General features: G+C 44.4%; 1 protein-coding gene across 3 annotated transcripts in view; it reads left to right on the plus strand.

Moving 5' to 3' along the window:
- TRPM4 (transient receptor potential cation channel subfamily M member 4) overlaps positions 1-11,082 on the plus strand; it is a 40,779-nt gene extending 29,697 nt beyond the window's left edge. For all 3 annotated transcript variants that reach the window (XM_044759651.2, XM_070499500.1, XM_070499499.1), the window contains 8 exons: positions 3,383-3,515; positions 3,831-4,005; positions 4,242-4,419; positions 9,438-9,625; positions 9,904-10,036; positions 10,214-10,286; positions 10,377-10,482; positions 10,707-11,082. In XM_044759651.2, the coding sequence (XP_044615586.1) occupies positions 3,383-3,515; positions 3,831-4,005; positions 4,242-4,419; positions 9,438-9,625; positions 9,904-10,036; positions 10,214-10,286; positions 10,377-10,482; positions 10,707-10,711 (991 nt within the window). In that variant the 3' untranslated portion in view covers positions 10,712-11,082. The remainder of the gene's footprint in view (positions 1-3,382; positions 3,516-3,830; positions 4,006-4,241; positions 4,420-9,437; positions 9,626-9,903; positions 10,037-10,213; positions 10,287-10,376; positions 10,483-10,706) is intronic.
- The last annotated feature ends 8,235 nt before the right edge of the window (positions 11,083-19,317 follow it).

Consider the following 19,317-nt stretch of genomic DNA (forward strand, 5'->3'; position numbering starts at 1 on the left):
CTGAAACACTTTGTCCTCCCCTCCTTGGCCAAGCCGACTTCTGCACTTCCTTTAGGCCTCAGCTTTGCTGTCTCTGTCTCTGCAAACTTCCTTTATCCTGCCTAACTCTGGGTCCTTCCTTCGTGTTCCCCTGATGTCCTGAGATCACCCCCAAATAGTGCTCTGTGTATGGCTTGTGCTTTCTCCTCACACAAGATTGTAAACTCTTCAAGCCACATCTATCTCATCTCCCAGCAACTTAAAATATCTTTGAAATACAGTCTGTCATCAAAGAAATGCAGAAATATGTCCTCACCGAACGAGATTAAACAAATGAAGAAAGACATAAAACAGAAACCAGTGATTTTCCTTGATCATTTCAAGCGTCCTCCCTTTCTCAGCAGTTACCTCCATCAACAGTTTGGTGTACATCCTGCCTGTTCTTTTTCTATGCATTTACATGGACAGTTACACATACTTCTTTCATACACAAATGACATTATATTTTCTGTTCTGCAACTTTTTCTTTTTGTCTACAGTATGTCCTGACATTCTTTACACATCAATATTTGCAAATATACCTTATTCTTTGAAAATGCCACATCAGAATCCAGAACGGGTTTTAGCTATGGTTGGCTAAAGATCAGACGAGACAGGCTCCTCCTTGCCAGAGTTTAATGAGTGAATGAATTCTTTTCATAAGGCAGTGAGACAAAAATTCTGAATTTCAAGAGAGAGAAATCAGGCCAAAAGTTTCTCCACAAGGTCTCTTTCATTTTCTACTCAAGATAACGTGAAGTTGTAATCAGATATTAGCTGCTCTGGGTCCAATATTCTGCTCATAAAGTTTCTTTTTTATAACGTCCTATCAGTGAGGATGCCACTCGTTTTGAGGAGGGCAGACAAAGAGCTCTGTGGACACAACCTAGTAACTGTTTACAAGGGACGAAGGGCCTTGGCATCCCCTTTCATAAGCTGGATGGTTTGACAGCAATGACACCCCATTTTCTCAGTGGACACAGGGAGAGGCGTGCTCCTCTGTACTGTTAGAAATGCCACACGGTAATTTGGGATGAGTAATTTATTCAAACAGCAAGATGAGAGTTTTGCAGAAATCTTTGCTTCTGTTTATCTTCATATTTTGTGTGAAGTATCTTTTGAGATGAAAGGACCAAGGCCGTGTGCTACCATGCTCAGGAATACCAGTGAGATTTTAGATATTTTGTCAAACTCTGTATTTTCTAGTGAGGAAATAATTATTGCGTGGGGAAAAAAAAATCCAAAGATCTTGGCTTACACGGGCGAAATTTCCAATGATCTCCAGAACTGAATGGATGACTCATTTTATTTGCCAATCCCTTCCGGATTGACATTTCGATTGTTTCTAATTTTTTATTATTCCAAAGTAATAAAAGTTTACATCCCGGATTAAACTTTGTAGGTCAAAGGGTACAGATATTCTTGACTTATTTCAGAGTAATAAAAGTTTACCTCCCGGATGTAAACCTTGTGGGTCAAAGGGTACATACAGTCTTGACGTGAATCCATTTCCTTGTTAAAATAGCTTCATCCGTTTACAGGCCCACCATCAGGGTAAGAGAGTGCCCCCTTGAGGACATGCCTGAAAATACCTGATGTTTTCAATCTAAAGTTTTGTAGCTGTCTGTTTAACCGTTACCGTTTTTGGCAATTGGATGGGTCAAAATGACCTCGCCTTGTTTTAATTTATGCATCCCTGACTGCTGGTTAAGTTGGGCATCTTTCATGCCTATGACCGCTTGTACTTAAGTCAACTGTCTTTTCACATCCTTTGCCCCAGTTTTTAAATTTTATTTTATTGTGTTCATTGATCTCTTGCATATATATATATATACATAAACTGGTAAGTGCTCTCCCTAATTTCAAAATCGTAATCCTTGGTGATTTTATTCTAAATATCTTCTCACAGTCTGCTGCTTGTCTTTTCACTTTTGTATGTTATCTTAAACATTCTTTTATTCTTTTACTTTTCAGTTTTAAATAACCTGAAACTTATAAGCTTGTTGCAAAAAACAGTTTAAAGAGAGCCAGCCCTGATGGCCCAGTGGTTGAAGTTCAGCATGCTCTGCTTCAGTGACCCGGGTTCGGTTCCCAGGCACAGAACCACAGCACTCATCTGTCAGTAGCCGTGCTGTGGTGGGGGCTCACATGGAGGAACTAGAAGGACTCACCACTGGAATACACAACTGTGTGCTGGGGCTTTGGAGAGGGGGAAAAAAAAAGAAAAAAAGAGAGGAAGATTGGCAACAGATGTTAGTTTAGGACGAATCTTTCCCAGAAAAAAAAAATTAAAATATTTAAAAAAGAAAGCACAAAGAATTCCCATACACATTTGACTGAGGTCCCCCAAGTGTTAACATCTTACATGATCAAATCCAGGAAATCTTATTCAAATTTCACCAATTATCCCACTGATGTCCTTTTTCTGGGCCAGGTTCCCAAGTTGCCTTTAGTTCTCATGTCTCCTTAATCTTCTCTAATCCACACAGTTCTTCAGTCCTTCTCTGACTTTTTTTCTGCTTTTCACATAATTATGTCTTTTTTTTCCCCCTTTCTCTTACTTTTATGACCATAACACTGTTGAACAGGCCAGGCCAGTTATTTTGTAGAATTTGCCTTGATTTGGGTTTGTCTGATGTTCCCGCAAATTGAGGCTATGCATTTTTGGCAGAAATTTTCGCTTGTCTCAGTCCATCATCTTTACGTTATTTTTTGATGCACAGAAGTTTTGTATTTCAAAGTAGTCGAATTATTCACTCTTTTCCTTTGTGATTTCATGTCTTACCTATAAGGCTTTTTTTCGTATATGACATCTTATCCTATCTCAAGCTCTTGAAGAAATTCTACATTTTCTTCTAAAGATTTTAATATTTTTGCCTTTTACTCTAGGTTTTTAATCCATCCAAAGGTTAAGTACATGATGATGCAAAATAGGGATATAAGTTTCAATTTCCCCGTAAGGATTGCTGATGTTATCGGCCTTTTGACTTTCCTCTGTGAATTGTGCGTTATTCTTTATCCGCTTCCCTGTCAGGTCGTTTGTCTTCTGCTTATTCATTTGCTGGAACTCTATATTTTGCCTTTTATGGGTTGGACAAATATTCCAGCAGTTTTTCAAGCTCGATTGTTCCAGGGACCTCCCAGCTTTTTGCTCAGCCCTCCGTTCGTGCAGCCACTGTTTAATGGGTGCCTGCGCCCTGGGAGGCCCAGCTCGGCTGGGAAATCTGAGGAAACCCGGGGAACTCCGAGGCTCCTGATTCTGGCCGGGGAGAGGCCGCAGCCTCCCCTGAAGCCTGGTGTTGGGAAGGTTTCCTTTGCGCCCTGTGACCCTTGAGTGACCCCTGCGCGTCTCCCCACACCCTAGGCTGACCCCAGGCCTGTATGACCTGGGCCGCACTGTCCTCTGCCTCGACTACATGGTCTTCACGCTGCGGCTGCTGCACATCTTCACGGTCAACAAACAGCTGGGGCCCAAGATCGTCATTGTGAACAAGATGGTGAGGGGGCGGGGCCCTGAGGGGGCGGGGCCAGGAGTGGGAAGGGCGTGGCCCTAGGAGAGAAGGGTGGGGCCAGGGGAGGGAGGGGCGTGGCCAGAGAGGAGGGGTGGGGCCAGGAGGGGGAAGGGTGTGGCCAGGGAAGGGAAAGGTGTGGCCAGGGGAGAGAAGGGCGTGGCCAGAGCAAAATACGGGAAGGGCGTGGCCAGAGGCCTGGGGGCGGGGCCAGGGTAGGGAAAGGCTGGGCAAATCTCGGGAACGGCGGAGCCAGGGTAGGAGGGTGGGGGCCAGGTTTGATCACATCTTTCTTTCCTGCAGATGAAGGATGTCTTCTTCTTCCTCTTCTTCCTCTGCGTGTGGCTGGTTGCCTATGGGGTGGCCACAGAGGGGCTCCTTAGGCCCCAGGATCATGACCTCCCGGGCATCCTGCGCCGCATCTTCTACCGGCCCTACCTCCAGATCTTCGGGCAGATCCCCCAAGAGGACATGGACGGTGAGGAGGGATGAGAGGGACTGCCACCCTCCCTCTGAGTCTCCCCTCTCTTCCCCCGTCTCCGGATCTCTATACTCCTCTCTCAAAGTCTCTATCTTTCTCTCTCTGGGTTTCTGACTCCTTCTCTTTCTGGTATTCAGCCTCCCTGTCTCTGGGTCTCTGCTCCCCCACACCCTTCTGAATGTCTGTCTTCCTTAGGTCTCTGTCTCTGGCCCCATCTCTCTCTCCCTTCACAGTGGCCCTCATGAACCACGTCAACTGCTCCTCGGAGGAGGGATTCTGGGCGCACCCCCCGGGACCCCAGGCGGGCTCCTGCGTCAGGGTTTATGCCAACTGGCTGGTAGTGCTTCTCCTCATCGTCTTCCTGCTCGTGGCCAACATCCTGCTGGTCAATTTGCTCATCGCCATGTTCAGGTGAGGCCCAACTGCTCTCTGATCTGACCTCACTCAGCATGGCCCTTGACCCCAGCATGACTCTTGATCCCAGCTTGACCCTTGACCCCAGCCTAATCAATTCTATCTTTAGTCCCTGAACTCTGACTCAGACCTAACTATGGCTTGTCCCCAAACCCAGCCAGACTCTGCTCCTGACCTGGACTTTGGATTCTAATCGTCTCCCTGAGCCCAGGTTGAATATTTAAAACAATTTTTTTTTTTTTTTTTAAAGCTAATACATTTTTTTTTTTTTAAGATTTTATTTTTTTCCTTTTTCTCCCCAAAGCCCCCCAGTACATAGTTGTGTATTCTTCGGTGTGGGTTCTTCTAGTTGTGGCATGTGGGACGCTGCCTCAGCGTGGTCTGATGAGCAGTGCCATGTCCGCGCCCAGGACTCGAACCAACGAAACACTGGGCCGCCTGCAGCGGAGCGCGCGAACTTAACCACTCGGCCACGGGGTCAGCCCCTAAAACAATTTTTTATTGTGCCAAAATAGATATAACATAAAATTTGCCATTTTAAAGTGTAGAATTCAGTGATATTAATTACATCGATAATATAATCACCGCTATTTCCAAAACGTTGTCATTACTCCAAACAGAAAGTGTGTACTCATTAAGCAGGCAGTAGCGCCCCATTTTTCCCTCCCTCTAGTCGCTGGTAACCTGTAATCTACATTGTGTCTCTATGAATTTGTCTTTCCTAGATGTTTCATATAAATAGAATCATGCAATATTTGTCCTTTTGTGTCTGGTTTATTTCACTCAGCATAATGTTTTTGATGTTCATCCATATTGTAGCATCTATCAGCTCTCCATTCCTTTTTACAGCTGAATAATATTTCATTGTATTGATCTAAGACATTTTGTTTATCCATTCATATGTTGATGGAAACTTGGGTGGTTTCCATCTTTTGGCTATTGTGAACAATGCTCCAATGAATATTGGTGTCCATGTGTCTGTTTGAGTCTCTGTTTTTATTTCTTTTGGGTATCTTTCTAAAATAGAATGCTGGGTCATATGGTAATTCTATGTTTAGCGTTTTGAGGAACCACCAAACTGTTTTCTACAACAGCTGCATCATTTTACATTCCCACTAGCAATCCATGAGGGTTCCAATTTCTCCACGTCCTTGCCAACAGTTGTTATTTCCCTTTTAAAAAAATTATAGCCATCCGAGTGGGTATGAACTGGCATTTCATTGTTGTTTTGATTTGCGTTTCCCTAATGACTAATGATGTTGAGCATCTTTTCATGTGCTTATTGCCCATTTGTACATCTTTGGAGAAATGTCTATTCAAGTCCTTTGCCCATTTTTTAGTTAGGTTGTTTGTCTTTTTGTTGTTGAGTTGTAGCACTTCTTTATGTATTCTGGATATTAAACTCCTATCAGATATATAATTTGCAAATATTTTCTCCCATTCTGTTAGTTGTCTTTTTCTTTTCTTTTCTTTTCTTTTTTTTGAGGAAGATTATCCCTGAGCTAACTACTGCCAATCCTCCTCTTTTTGCTTGAGGAAGGCTGGCCCTGAGCTAACATGCGTGCCTATCTTCCTCTACTTTATACGTGGGACGCCTACCACAGCATGGCTTGCCAAGCGGTGCCATGTCCGCACCTGGGATCCGCACCAGTGAACCCCAGGCCGCCAAAGCGGAACGTGTGCACTTAACCACTGTGCCACCAGGCCAGCCCCGTCTTTTTTTTTTCTTAATGATATATTTTGATGCACAAAAGTTTTAAATTTTGATAAAGTCCAATTTATCTATTTTTTGTTTTTTTGCTAGTACTTTTGGTGTCATATCTAAAGACCCATCATCAAGTCCAAGGTCATGAAGATTTACTCCTATATTTTATGGTTTTAGTTCTTGAATTCAGGTTGTTGGTCCATTTTGACCTTATTTTTGCGTATGGCATGAGGTAGGGGTCCCACTTCATTCTTTTTGCATGCAGAAATCCAGTTATTCCAGGTCTATATGTTGAGGAACCTGTTTTTCCCCCACTGAATGGACTGGGCACCCTTGTTAAAAATCAGTTGGCCATTGTATTAGTTTCCTAGGGCTCCACTAACAAAGTACCAAACAGTAGGTAGCTTTAAACTACAGAAATTTATTGTCTCATGGTTCTGAAGCTAGAAATTCAAAATCAAGATATGGACAGGGTTGGTTCCTTCTGAGGGCTATGAGGGAGAATCTGTTCCATGCCTCTCACCCAGCTTCTGAAAGTTTCCTGGCAATTTTGGTCTGCAGATGCATCATTGCAATCTCTGCCTTCATCTTCAGGTGGTGTTTTCCCTGTGCACATGTCTTCATCCAAATTTCCCCTTTTTATAAGGACAGCAGTCATATTGAATTAGGGACCAACCCTAATGACCTCATTTTAACTTGATCACCTTTGTAAAGACCCTGTTTCCAAATAAGGTCAGATTCTGAGGTCCTGGGGTTAGGATTTCAACATATCTTTTTTGAGGGGGCATAATTCAAGCCATAACACTCATAGGTGTATGGGTTTATTTCTGGACTCTCAATTCTGTTCCATTGGTTGATATGTCTATCCTTATGCCAGTACCACACTTTTTTGATTGTGTAGCAAATTTTGAAATTGGGAAGGGTGGGTCCTCAGGCTTTGATCTTTTTCAAGATTGTTTTGCCTGTTCAGGGCCTCTTGCAATTCCCTATGAATCTGAGGATCAGCTTTTCCATTTCTACAAACAAGGCTGTTGAAATTTTGATAGGAATTGCATTGAATCTGTAGATTGCTTTGGGTGGTATTGATATCTTAACAATATTAAATCTTCATATTCATAAACACAGGCTGTCTTTCCATTTATTTAGATGTTCTTTTACATTTCTTTCAGCATTGGAAAAATTGGATTGTGATTTTTAGTGTATAAATCTTTCACCTTCTTGGCTAAATTTATTCCTAGGTGCTTCATTCTTTTAAAAGTTCTATTACAAATGGAATTGCTTTCTTAACTTCCTTTCTGGATTGTTCATTGAAGGTATATAGAAACACAATTGATTTTTGTTTGTTGATCTTTTACCCTGCAACTTTGCTGAGTTCATTTATTAGCTTTGGTAGATTTCTTGTGATTCTCTGGGATTTTCTATATATAGGATTGTGTCATCTGTGAATAGAGAGTTTTACTTCTTCCTTTCCAATTTGGATGCCTTTTATTTCCTGTTTAAGCGCTCTGGCTAGAACTTCCAGTACGATGATGAATAGCAGTGGTGAAAGTGGGGATCGTTATCTTGTTTCTAATCTTGGGGAAAAGGTTTCCATCTTTCTTCATTGAGTGTGATGTGTTGACTTGAAAAGCCTCAAAATGAGTTTATTTGGGAATAGCCAAAAGAATTGCAACTTGGCATGTGCATGCTATGGCAAACCATAGGCAAATGCAGCAAACAACGAAGGGGAGCTGCCTTTATAGACCAAAAGCAGGAGTAGGGAGGGGCTGTGCTAAAGGAAAGTCCATCGGGGGAAAGGAACAGTTCAGGGTGGCAACGGCTTCTCATTGGCTGAGCTGTGGCGTTTCTCATTGGCTGAACTGTGGTATTTCTCGTTGGCTGAGCTGTGGCATTTCTCATTGGCTGAGCTGTGGTGTTTCTCATTGGCTGGGCTGTGGTGTTTCTCATTGGCTGAGCTGTGGCATTTCTCATTGGCTGGGCTGAGGTGTTTCTCATTGGCTGAGCTGTGGCATTTCTCATTGGCTGAGCTGTGGTGTTTCTCATTGGCTGGGCTGTTGCCAGGTGGGGAGAGAAATCTTCCTTCAGTAGTAGCTTTACTTCGCGTCCAAGATGCGAGCTCCGTCTCTTCCTGTTTGGTATAATTGTTGATGTGTGATAGGGCATGAGAGCTCCCCCCGCAGGCCTTCTGACTCCAATTCAGATAAGGTTTATTTTATTAATTTTGTTTTTTATTTTTATTAATTTATTATTATTTTTAATTATATGTAATTAATAATTATTTTAAGTATTGTTAATTATTTTTATTAATTTATTTTTATTTTATTAATTTATTAATTAATTTTTTTGGTAAGTACTCTTTGTCATGCTGAGGAAGTTTCTTTTCTATTCCTACTTTTCTGAGTTTCCCTTTTTAATCATGAAAGGGTATTGGATTTTGTTAAATACCTTTCTGTGTTGTGTCAGTTGAGATGATCATGTTTTTTTCCCTTGTTCTAGTAAAGTGGTGTATTATATTGATTAATTTTTGTATGTTGAACCACGCTTGCATTCCTGGGATAAATCCCATTTGATCATGTTGTATAATTCTTCTAATATGCTTCTGAATTAGGTTTGTTAGTATTTTGTTGAGAATTTTTGCATGTATATTTGTAAAGGATATTGGTCTGTAATTTTCTTTTCTTGCGATATCTTTGTCTGGCTGATATATACTGGCCTCATGGAATAAGCCTGGAAGTGTTCTCTCCTCTTTAATTTTTTGGAGTAATTTGAGAAGGATTGATGTTAATTCTTTTTTAAATGTTTGATAGAATTCACCATTGAAGGGTTTTTTTTGTTGGAACACTTTTGATTAGTGATTTAATCTTTTTACTTGTTATAGGTCTTTTGAGATTTTCTATTTCTTCTTGAGTCAGTTTAGGTAATTTGTGTGTTTCTAGGAATTTGTCCATTTCATCTAGGTTATCTAACTTGGCATACATTTGTTGATATTCTATTATAATCCTTTTTATTTGTGTAAGATTGATAGCAATGTCCCCATTTTCATTTCTGATTTTAGTTATTTGTGTCCAGGCTGACTTCTGAACCTGACTCAAACCTCTATCCTAATTCATGACAGCATCCCCAACCTGACCCCTGACAGCTGACCCTTGGCCCTCTTGATCCACCTTATGTAATATCCTCTGACTTTATTGACCCCAACATCTGCCTGCTGCCTTGGACTTCAAACAGATATTGCCCGACATCTAACCCTGATCCCCTACTCCTGACTGGGCCTTGACCTCAGGTGACCCTTGGCCTCTGTTTTCCACAGCCACACCTTTGGCAAAGTACAGGGCAACAGCGACCTCTACTGGAAGGCGCAGCGTTACAGCCTCATCCGGGAATTTCACTCTCGGCCTGCGTTGGCCCCACCCCTCATCATCATCTCGCACGTGCGCCTCCTCCTCCGGCGATTCTGCAAGCGCCGCGCCCATTTGCCATCCTCCCCAGTCTTCGAGCGTGAGAGCCGGGCTTGGCCCCAAAGAGTGACACACCGGGGGCAGGACCTAGAGAGAAAGAAGAGCGTAGCCAGGGTCTGGGGGATGCCTAGAAGCACTAGTGGGCGGGGCTTAGACTGACAGGGGGCGTGGCTGGCGCACTGGGGGCGTGGCCTGGAACCGCACGGGGGCGTTGCCTTGGGAGAGCGCTCGGAGGGTTTGGAGTTGGGTGGCTGGGTGGAGAGGGAGAGGTCCGATCATGGGTGGGCCCCTTGACTCGGTCCTGACCCCTCCCTCCAGGGCTCCTCCTCTCGGAGGAAGCTGAGCGGAGGCTGTTGACGTGGGAATCGGTGCAGAAGGAGAATTTCCTGCTGGCGCGCGCGCGGGACAAGCGGGAGAGCGACTCTGAGCGTCTGAAGCGCACGTCGCAAAAGTGAGGGGGGAGGCTTCCGGCCTCGTGGGTGGACCCCCTGAGTTGAGTTGAGCGAAGGGAGCTGCGGCTTCAGAGAGCAGAGCTAGAGGCGGGGTCCTGGGATGCTATAGAGGAAGGCGGAGCTCTGGGGCGGGGCTGGAGGGATGCTGGCACCTGCCTGAAGCCTTGTGTCCCCAGGGTGGACACAGCGTTGAAGAAGCTGAGGCAGATCTGCGAATACGAGCAGCGGCTAAAAGGGCTGGAACAGGAGGTGAGAACCCTGGGCCGGTCTGAGGGAGTGTGGCTGAGGTGGGGGCAGTGGGGTTGCAGTTGGTGTCCTGATGTCCCCCCTGATTCCCAGGTCCAGTACTGTAGCCGTGTCCTGGGCTGGGTGGCCGAGGCCCTGAGCCGCTCTGCGTTGCTTCCCCCGGGGGGGCCGCCACCCCCGTCCCCGCCTGTGCCCAAAGGTCAGTGTGGAGCATCTACCTGTGGATCTCTGGCCTCTGTCACTACCTACTTTTCGGGTCTCTGCTCCCGTATCTCTGAGTGTTTTCTCTTTTGCTGCCCTTCCTTTGTCCCTGTTTCACTCTCTCTGTCTCTTTTGTTTTTTTCCTTCTTTTTGCCAGTCTCCCATTTTTTCTGTCTTCCTCTCCGTGCTCACCACCTGTTCTCTTTTCTCTCTTCCCCCTAGACTGAGTCCTGCTGGCGGACTTCAAGGAGTAGCCCTCGTAGGGAGCTTTTGCTCCCGGAGTAAGGCCTAGCTGGTCCTCGACTCCTGCACCTCGCGGCCTTTCCCTTGAGGTGGGGCCCCGTGCCCATGGACCACCACCTGGGCTGCTGTCGGGACCACTGCAGGGAGTGTCATCCGTGCCTCCCAGGGCAGGCCGGCTCCTCCCGGAACCAGCCCCACGCTGGCAAGATCAGCCTCTGGAGCCCAGGCGCTGCCCCTCTGAAAGCCCTGCCACAGCCTGCTGGGCGGGAGAAGGCTGCAGGGCCTTGGGGGCGCAGGGACCATAGACCCCACTCACACCTCCCCACACTGGGGAAATAAAGCCATTTGAGAGGAGTAGGGCCTGGATGCTTGATTCTTGGGGAACTGGTGCCTGTCTAGATCCTTTGGGGTTGGGGGCTCGAGCTGGGGGAGGGTTTGCTTGGTCAGTTTGCTGCTCTGTTTCACATATCTCGAGGTCTGTTCCCTCTTAGCGTGACTCTTCCTGTGCCTCAGGCCCAGCACCTCTGGTCTGCACTGTTTTGATGGCTCTCGCTTCAGTCGGACAAGAACCCCAGCCATCTGCAACCCCCTCTAGTTTCTACTTTCCAGTGGAAAAAGAGCTCAGTGATAAAAAGCAAATTACTTCCTGAAGTGGGGGTGGGTGGGCACTCTCTACATCTGCTCTGGCAATCGGGGAACAGATGATGCAAATTTGAGGCGATAACTGCATATGTGTCTTTAAAAAGTCTAATTAGTGGGAAATTGCAGGCCACGCACGCACAGAATTGAGGCAAATATGCATGATTATACATGCAGTTTGACTAAACAACCCAAAACAAACTAAACTGGTAATGAGAAGGCTGAACTGACAGCGATTATTAGGTAAATAGCAAGACAACCACCAACACATCCAAAAATCAAAACCAAAACATCCTTTCTCCAAATTGGAGGAATTCCAACTCTCTGCCACTGTGGGTGCAGAGTAGCTTTGAAACATTGCCAAGTGTTACGTGGCAGCCCGACTTCTCTGGGAGACGCTGAATTGGTTCTCGCTAACCCAAGTGGTAATAATAATGGTAATGCCAGTGGTGCCAATAATAACAAAACAGTGAACTTGGAGTGCTCTCTCTGTGTCTGGCCTTGAGTTCTGGAAAGTGCTTCACAAGTCCTAAATCAATGAATTCCGATGACAACCATATAAGGTAGGTCCTAGTGTCTCCATTTTGCAGATAAAACTGAGGCACAGATAAGTGACACACACGAGGTCACACAGCTGGAAAGTGGCTGCGTTTGAATAGAAACCTGGGCAATCTGGATCCAGAGCCTTGGTAAAGCATCAAGTTGTATTTAGAAATGTCAGATGCTACAAAGTCCTAGGAACTCACTCAGTCGGCGTGCTGGCTTTTTAAGTTATTGTCTCAGCTCCAAATCCGCCGTTCTATACTCCACTCTGTGATGCTGGGGCTGGAATCCTGCAAGCCACGTTTTTTGCCTTGTCAGCTGGGTTCCTATTAGGCTCTGCCTAAAGGGGGCGCTAGAAGGAGCCCAGCGGCTGGCGGAGGAAGAAGGGACTTGCTCCTTTCTCTTTGCTTCCAGTTCCTAGGCGTCCCCCCAGAACTCTGCTTCCTCTGACAGCAGTAGTGGGTTGTAGCTTTTAGCTTTCCCCCCCCAGCACTCCCAGAATCAGTTTCATTGTCTGCCTTCAGTTACACCAGCTCCATCCAGGCAGCTCCCCCTGCAACGTTTTTCTTTTTTTTAAGTAAATGAAACCTTTCTTTTTTGTCATAATTGTTGTGGGGAAAGATTCCACCCTGAGCTAACATGTTACCAATCTTCCTCTTCTTTTCCTCCCCAAAGCCCCAGTGCATAGTTGTATATTCTAGTTGTAAGTCCTTCTAGTTCTATGTGAGCTGCCACCCCAGCAGGGCTACTGACAGGTGTTGTATTTTCACACCTAGGAAATGAACCCAGCCTGCTGAAGTGGTGAGAGCGCTGAACTTTCTGAACTTTAACTACTAGGCCTTCAGGGCAGCTCCAGGCAGCCCCTTTTCTAGTCTGGGTTTCAGTTCCACAGGGAGCACTTCTCGGACAGTTTAGGTTCTGATAACTATTCTCTTCCCTTTATCTCCCCAGTCCTGGGGGTGATATCTGTTTCGTGCAGTAAATAGGTCTGTGCTAACTCTGTGTTTCTTTCTACTCCTTTCCCAGTTTCCTGAAACCCACTTAATTTATCTGAGACCTTTGTATTAATTTATCTCTGTCGAACTGTGTATGGTCAACTTAAAAGGCAAATTTGCCTGTTATTTTATCTTAAAATGAGTTTATTAGAGTATAGCCAAAAGAAGTGCAATTCAGGATGCATATGCTAGGCAAACCATAGGCAAATCCAGTAAACAGAGAAGGGGAGGGGCCTTTATAGGGAAAAAGGGGGAGAGGGAGGGGCAGTTCTAAAGCAAAGTCCATTGGGGGAAAATAACAGTTCAGGGCAACGCTGGCTGCTTGTTTGCTGAGCTGCCACTTTCTCATTGGCTGAGCTGTGGTGTTTCTCATTGGCTGAGCTGTGGTGTTTCTCATTGGCTGAGCTGTGGCGTTTCTCATTGGCTGAGCTGTGGTGTTTCTCATTGGCTGAGCTGTGGTGTTTCTCATTGGCTGAGCTGTGGCGTTTCTCATTGGCTGGGCTGTGGTGTTTCTCATTGGCTGAGCTGTGGCATTTCTCATTGGCTGGGCTGTTGCTGGGTGGGGAGAGAAATCTTCCTTCAATAGTAAAGTAGTTTAGTTAAGTTTTACAACTTCTCACTTCATTTACATGCATAAACCCGTTTGGAAACCGAAAGTCCCTTAGTTGAAAAGGAATCTTGACTCTTGAGAAATTACCCTAAAATACTGCTATAAGTTTATGTTTTATTTAATTAATTAATTAATTATTTTTTGGGGTGAGGAAGATGGGCCCTGGGCTAACATCTGTTGCCAATCTTCCTCTTTTTGCTTGAGGAAGATCGTTGGTGAGCTAACATCTGTGTCCATCTTCCTCTGTTTTATGTGGGACGCTGCCACAGCTTGGCTTGATGAGTGGTACTAGGTCCATGCCTGGGATCCAAGCCTGCGAACTCCAGGCTGCCGAAGTGGAGCATGCAAACTTAACCACTACCCCACCAGGCCGGCCCTATAAGTTTACGTTTTAAATTCTCCCTACTTATATGTTTTCCTTCAATGAACATATTTCAAGAAACTTCTCCATTGCATAGCCTGAGTGGTGGATATCCTGACTCCTTTGCATGGTAGTTGGTGACCACAAAGGAGAAGTCTCCATCTGTGCTGGTGCTGTCTTTTTGGAAGCCTTGCAGAGTTTAACTGGGCCATCATGAAGGTGGAAGGTATTCCCTCTTAGGAGTGATGGTAGGTCACCAGCAAGGCCAGTAAGTGACTGGGCGTCCATTAACCAAGAGTGAGCAGTGTAGTCATGATCTACTAGTCTAGGGTCCTCTGGAGGGGCAGCTGAGGGCATGGGACAGCTCTGGCATCCACTAGCCTAGGATCCAGCAGGGCCCCCCAAGCTGTCTGCTCCAGATCTCAGATGTCGGGGAGGGAGAGTGACCATCAGTAGAAGAATATGTAAGCCACTAAACCCCCAAGCCAGCAGGTCATTTGAAAGAGGGGTGCATTTTATACAAAAAAGAAAACTCCAGATAGAGAGGCTGCAGGTCGTCAGAGAAAAGGGGCAACAGACTGCAGCAAGGACTCAAGAATGCATGTACTTTACGACTGAAGGCTGAGGACCTGAGATATTAAAGGGACAGCGCGGCTGCTCAAACCTGAAGCCAAGACCTGGAATGGATTTAGTTGCTCCTATGGAGTAAAGACTTCGACAAGCCAAGGGGCTGTTACAAAACCTGGATTGGATTTGAGAAAACTGTGGGTATTGGACATATGTTTTTGTTTCTTTTGGGTAAGACCTAAGATTGGGGTGTTTGGGTTGTATAATAAGCGTCTGTATAACTTTGTATGAAAGTGCCCCTCTTTCCCTAAGTGGTTGCACCTTTTGCATTTTGCATTTCCACCAGCAACGTAGAAGCGAGTTTCAGTAGCTCTGCACCCTTACTAGCACTTGCTCTTATCAGTGTTTTCAATTAGCCATTCTAACAGGTTTGTAGTGGTATCTCATTGTGCTTTTAATTTGCATTTCCCTAATAACTAATGATCTTGAGCATCTTCTCATGTGCTTATTGCCATCAGTGTAGCTTCTTTGGCCAAGTGTCAGTTCAAATCTTTTATCCATTTAAAAAATGAGTTATTTGTTTTCTTATCATTGAATTGTAAAAGTTAATATGTTCTGGATACTCCTTTACCAGATATGTGTTTTGCAAATATTTTCGCTCAGTATGTGGCTTACCTTTTCATTTTCTTAATGGTGTCTTTTGGAAAGCAGAATTTTCAAATTAACAAAGAAATTTTGTCAACATTCTCTTTTATGTTTCATACTTCTGTTGTCCTGAGAGACAACTAACCCAAGGTCACAAAGATTTTCTCCTCAAACTTTTATAGTCTAGGGTTTTACATTTAGGTCTTCAATCTATTTGGAGTTCATTTTTATAGAGAGAGTAATGTTAGAGTCAACGTTATTTATTTTTTTTGCATATGGGTTGCCTAGTTGTTTTGGCACTGTGGGTTGAAAAGACTGTTTTTTTTCTCCACTGAATTATTTGGTACCTTTGTTGAACATCAATTGACCACATATGTGTGGGTCCATTTCTAGGCTCTCTATTCTGTTCACTACATCTATATGTCTGTCTTTTCACCAATATCATACTGTTTCGAAACCATAGCTTTATACGAAATCTTGAAGCCAGGTAGCGTGAGTCCTCCAACTTTGCTTTCCCTTTTCTAAATCGTTTTAGTTATTCCTGTTCCTTTGATTTTTGACATAGATTTTGGAATCTGATTGTCAGTTTCTTCCAACAACCTGCTGGGATTTTGTTTGAAATTGTATTGAATCTACAGATCAGCTTAATGTGATTGACATCTTAATGGTATTGCATCTTCTGATCCATGAACATTGCATATCTCTTAATTTAATTAGGTCTTTTTTAAAAAAAAAAGATTTTATTTTTGCCTTTATTTTATTTTATTTTATTTTGCTGTGGAAGATTTGTCCTGAGCTAACATCCATGCCAATCTTCCTCTATTTTGTATGTGGGTGGCTGCTGACAAGTGGTGTAGGTCCGTGCCTGGGATCCAAACCTGGGCTGCCAATGTGGAGTCCACTGAACTTAACTGCTAGGCCACGGGGCTGGCCCCAGTTAGATTTTCTTTGACTTCTGTCTGGACTCTTTGTGATTTTCAGCATACAAATCATGCACATATTTTGTTAGATGTATTCCTATACAATATACTGTTGTATAAGCTACTATTCAATAATTTTAAATTTCTCATTGCTTATTGCTAGTATACAGAAATACTGATTTTTTTGTATATTCATCTTGTATTCTATGACCTTGCTGAATTCTCTTTGTTAGTTCTAGTATCATTTTTGCAGATTCTTTAGGATTTTCTGTGTATACAGTCATGCTGTCTGTAAATAGAGGCGATTTTATTTTGTTGTTTCCAATTTGTATTTTATTATTGTGGCAAAATACATATAATATAAAATTTACCATTTTGTCCCTTTTTAAGTGCACACTTCAGTGGCATTTGGTACATTTACAATGTTATACAGTCATTATCACTAGCTATTCCAGAAGTTTTCATCACTCCAAGCAATAGCCTTGCACCCATTAAGAACTCACTTCTCATTCTCCTCTCCCCCGGCCCCTGGCAGCCACCCACGTGCTCTCTGTCTCTGTGGCTTTGCCTGTTTTGGACATTTCATATAAATGGAATCATAAAATATGTGGTCTTTTGTGTCTGACTTCTTTCACTTAGTGCAGCGTTTTCAAGATTTGTCCATGTTGTATCTTCATTCCTTTCTACGGCTGAATAAGATCCATCATATGGATATATCACTTTTATTTTATCCATGCATCCATTGACAGACATTTGTGTGGCTTCTGCATTTTGGCGATTGTGAATAATGCTGCTATGAACGTTCACAGACAGGTTTTTGTTTGGGCACCTGTTTTCAGTTCTTTTGAGTAGACACTTAGGAGTGGAATTGCTGATATTTCTATATTTAACTTTTTTAAGGAACTGCCAACTTGATTTTCCCGGGGGCTGCACCGTTTTACATTCCCTCCGGCAATGTATGAGGTTCCAGTTTCTTCAAATCCACACCAACACTTGTTACTTGCCATTTTTTTTGGTTATTGACATTCTGGTGGGTGCAAAGTGGTATCTCATTATGGGTTTGACTTATATTTCCCTAATGAGTGATGACGTTGAACTTCTGTTCACGTGCTTGTTGGCCGTTTGTACATCTCTGGAAGGAATGACACTTTTTGGTAGTGACCTCCACTACCTGTGTTGCATTGCCTGCCACCCCATCACTAACTAAGGATGGATGGGCCTTGGATGAAGACAAAATGAAGGCCGTCATCTTGAGGACTGTCTGAGCTCAAATGGATATTTCATAGCTTAGAAAAGACAAACTGTTGGTCCTGCAGCCCCTAACTGCAAAGGAGGTCCAACAAGGATCAGCCTTTACGGAAGCCGGAGACACCATATCCCACAGGCAGAGATTTCTCTTAAGCTGATGCTGTGGTCCCTGACTCACGCATGTTAGACTCCTTGGTCCACGTTCCCCAAGGAGGAAAATGCACCTGAATTCAACTGATAAGGTTCACAGTGGGGAAAAGGAAGCTGAAGTCACTTTGTGGGGTCAGGACTTTGGGCCAATTCAATGTGCTGTTGTGGCTTCCACTATCGAACTTATAATTGGTATTGATGTTTTGCGTGTTCATACTGTGAATGTCCCATAAGTGTCAGATGATTCTCCCATCCAGGGACTGTAGCACGTGTGGTCCTCTGCATGGTAGGCTACAGAAACGAGGCAGAATTCCAAAAGGAGAAAGGAAAATCGCAACTTTAATGACTTAGTGGTCTCCGGAGTGCTCGCAGAGGCCGTTTCCCTGGACAACAGCGCCACCTGCCTGATGCAGCCGCTAGGTACACCCCTTTTAAGAAAAGGCGGCTATGAATTGTTATTAAGCTCGCCTTGAAGGGAAGGCCTGACTCCTGGAGACCTTGTGATGTCCTAACCTTACACCTCCATTTTGGTGTAGGTCAGCTTGAACTTGACAACTAGTAAGGTCCAAAATGCTTAAATGTAAATGGTAATTCAAGAACACAGCCGGCCTGGTCCTCCTGTCATCTCAGTTTTGCGATGGAAAAGTAGCAGCTACCCCTTTGAGGGGAACTTTATCCCCTACTCCACTGCCTGAAACCAAGCCGCTGGCTCAGTGGCGCCTTGATCTACAGATATTCCCATAAGTGGCCGGGCCTGGTTCGCTGCTGGTTGGCTAAGTTAAAATCTGGTGGGGCCGGCCCTGTGGCCAAGTGGTTAAGTTCGCGCGCTCTGCTTCGGCGGCCCAGGGTTCGGATCCTGGACGTGGACATGGCACCACTCATTAGGCCATGTTGAGGCGGAGTCCCACATGCCACAACTAGAAGCACCTACAACTATGTACTGGGGGGATTTGGGGAGAAAAAAGCAGGAAAAAAAAAAAGGAAGATTGGCAATAGTTGTTAGCTCAGATGCCAATCTTTAAAAAAAAAAAAATCTGGTGGTGTCCACTAGGGTCCAGCAGCCGTTCAACCCCAAAGCCAATCGCAGAAGCCAGATTGCAGGCAGTTGATGGTTAAGGTATTGGCTGGGACTTTCTCCTTTCCCTCCGTACACTGGGATCTGGTATTATTGATTGTTAGAACAGTTTCCTCAAAAATCTGTTCAAGAATATATTCCTGATTCTACATTCCTCACCTCCTTCTGGTCCACACACCTGAGGCAGTTTGGTCCCTGAATGTGGGTGTTTCCAGAGAGGCTTCCTCTCTTCTTGGTTGCCTCCTGGATAGTGACTGAGACCAAAATTGTAGGGATTCATACAGACCTGTTTTGAAAATTAAGGATTCTGCCCCATGACTATTCTTGGGTCATCTTTCTTTCTTTCTTTCTTTCTTTTTTGTTTTTTGGTGAGGAAGGTTTGCCCTGAGCTAACATCTGTGCCCATCTTCCTCTATTTCGTATGTGGGACGCTGCCACAGCATGGCTTGATGAGTGGTGTGTGATCCGAACCACGTGAACTTAGCCACCATGCCACCGGGCCAGCCCCTTGGGTCACCTTTCTTTCTTCTTGCTGGACAGCCTGGTGGTTACATCCTCCAGGTGGCAGCCTGGCCCAAAGTGGGCTAACTAAGAAGTTCAAACTAAATTCTGGTATAGCCACCAGCATTCCCTTTGTGGCTTGACATGGCCCTAGGTCAGGGGTTGGCAAACTACGGTCTGTGGGATAAATCTGGCCTGTGAGCTAAGAACAGTTTTTACATTTTTAAAGAGGTGTGAAAAATAAGTAACAAAGAAGAATATGCAACAGAGACCACATGTCCTGCAAAGCCACAAATATTTATTATCCAGTTCTTTGTAGGAAAAATTTGCTGACTC

Source organism: Equus asinus, chromosome 26 (assembly GCF_041296235.1).
Source record: "Equus asinus isolate D_3611 breed Donkey chromosome 26, EquAss-T2T_v2, whole genome shotgun sequence".
Lineage (NCBI taxonomy): Eukaryota > Metazoa > Chordata > Mammalia > Perissodactyla > Equidae > Equus > Equus asinus.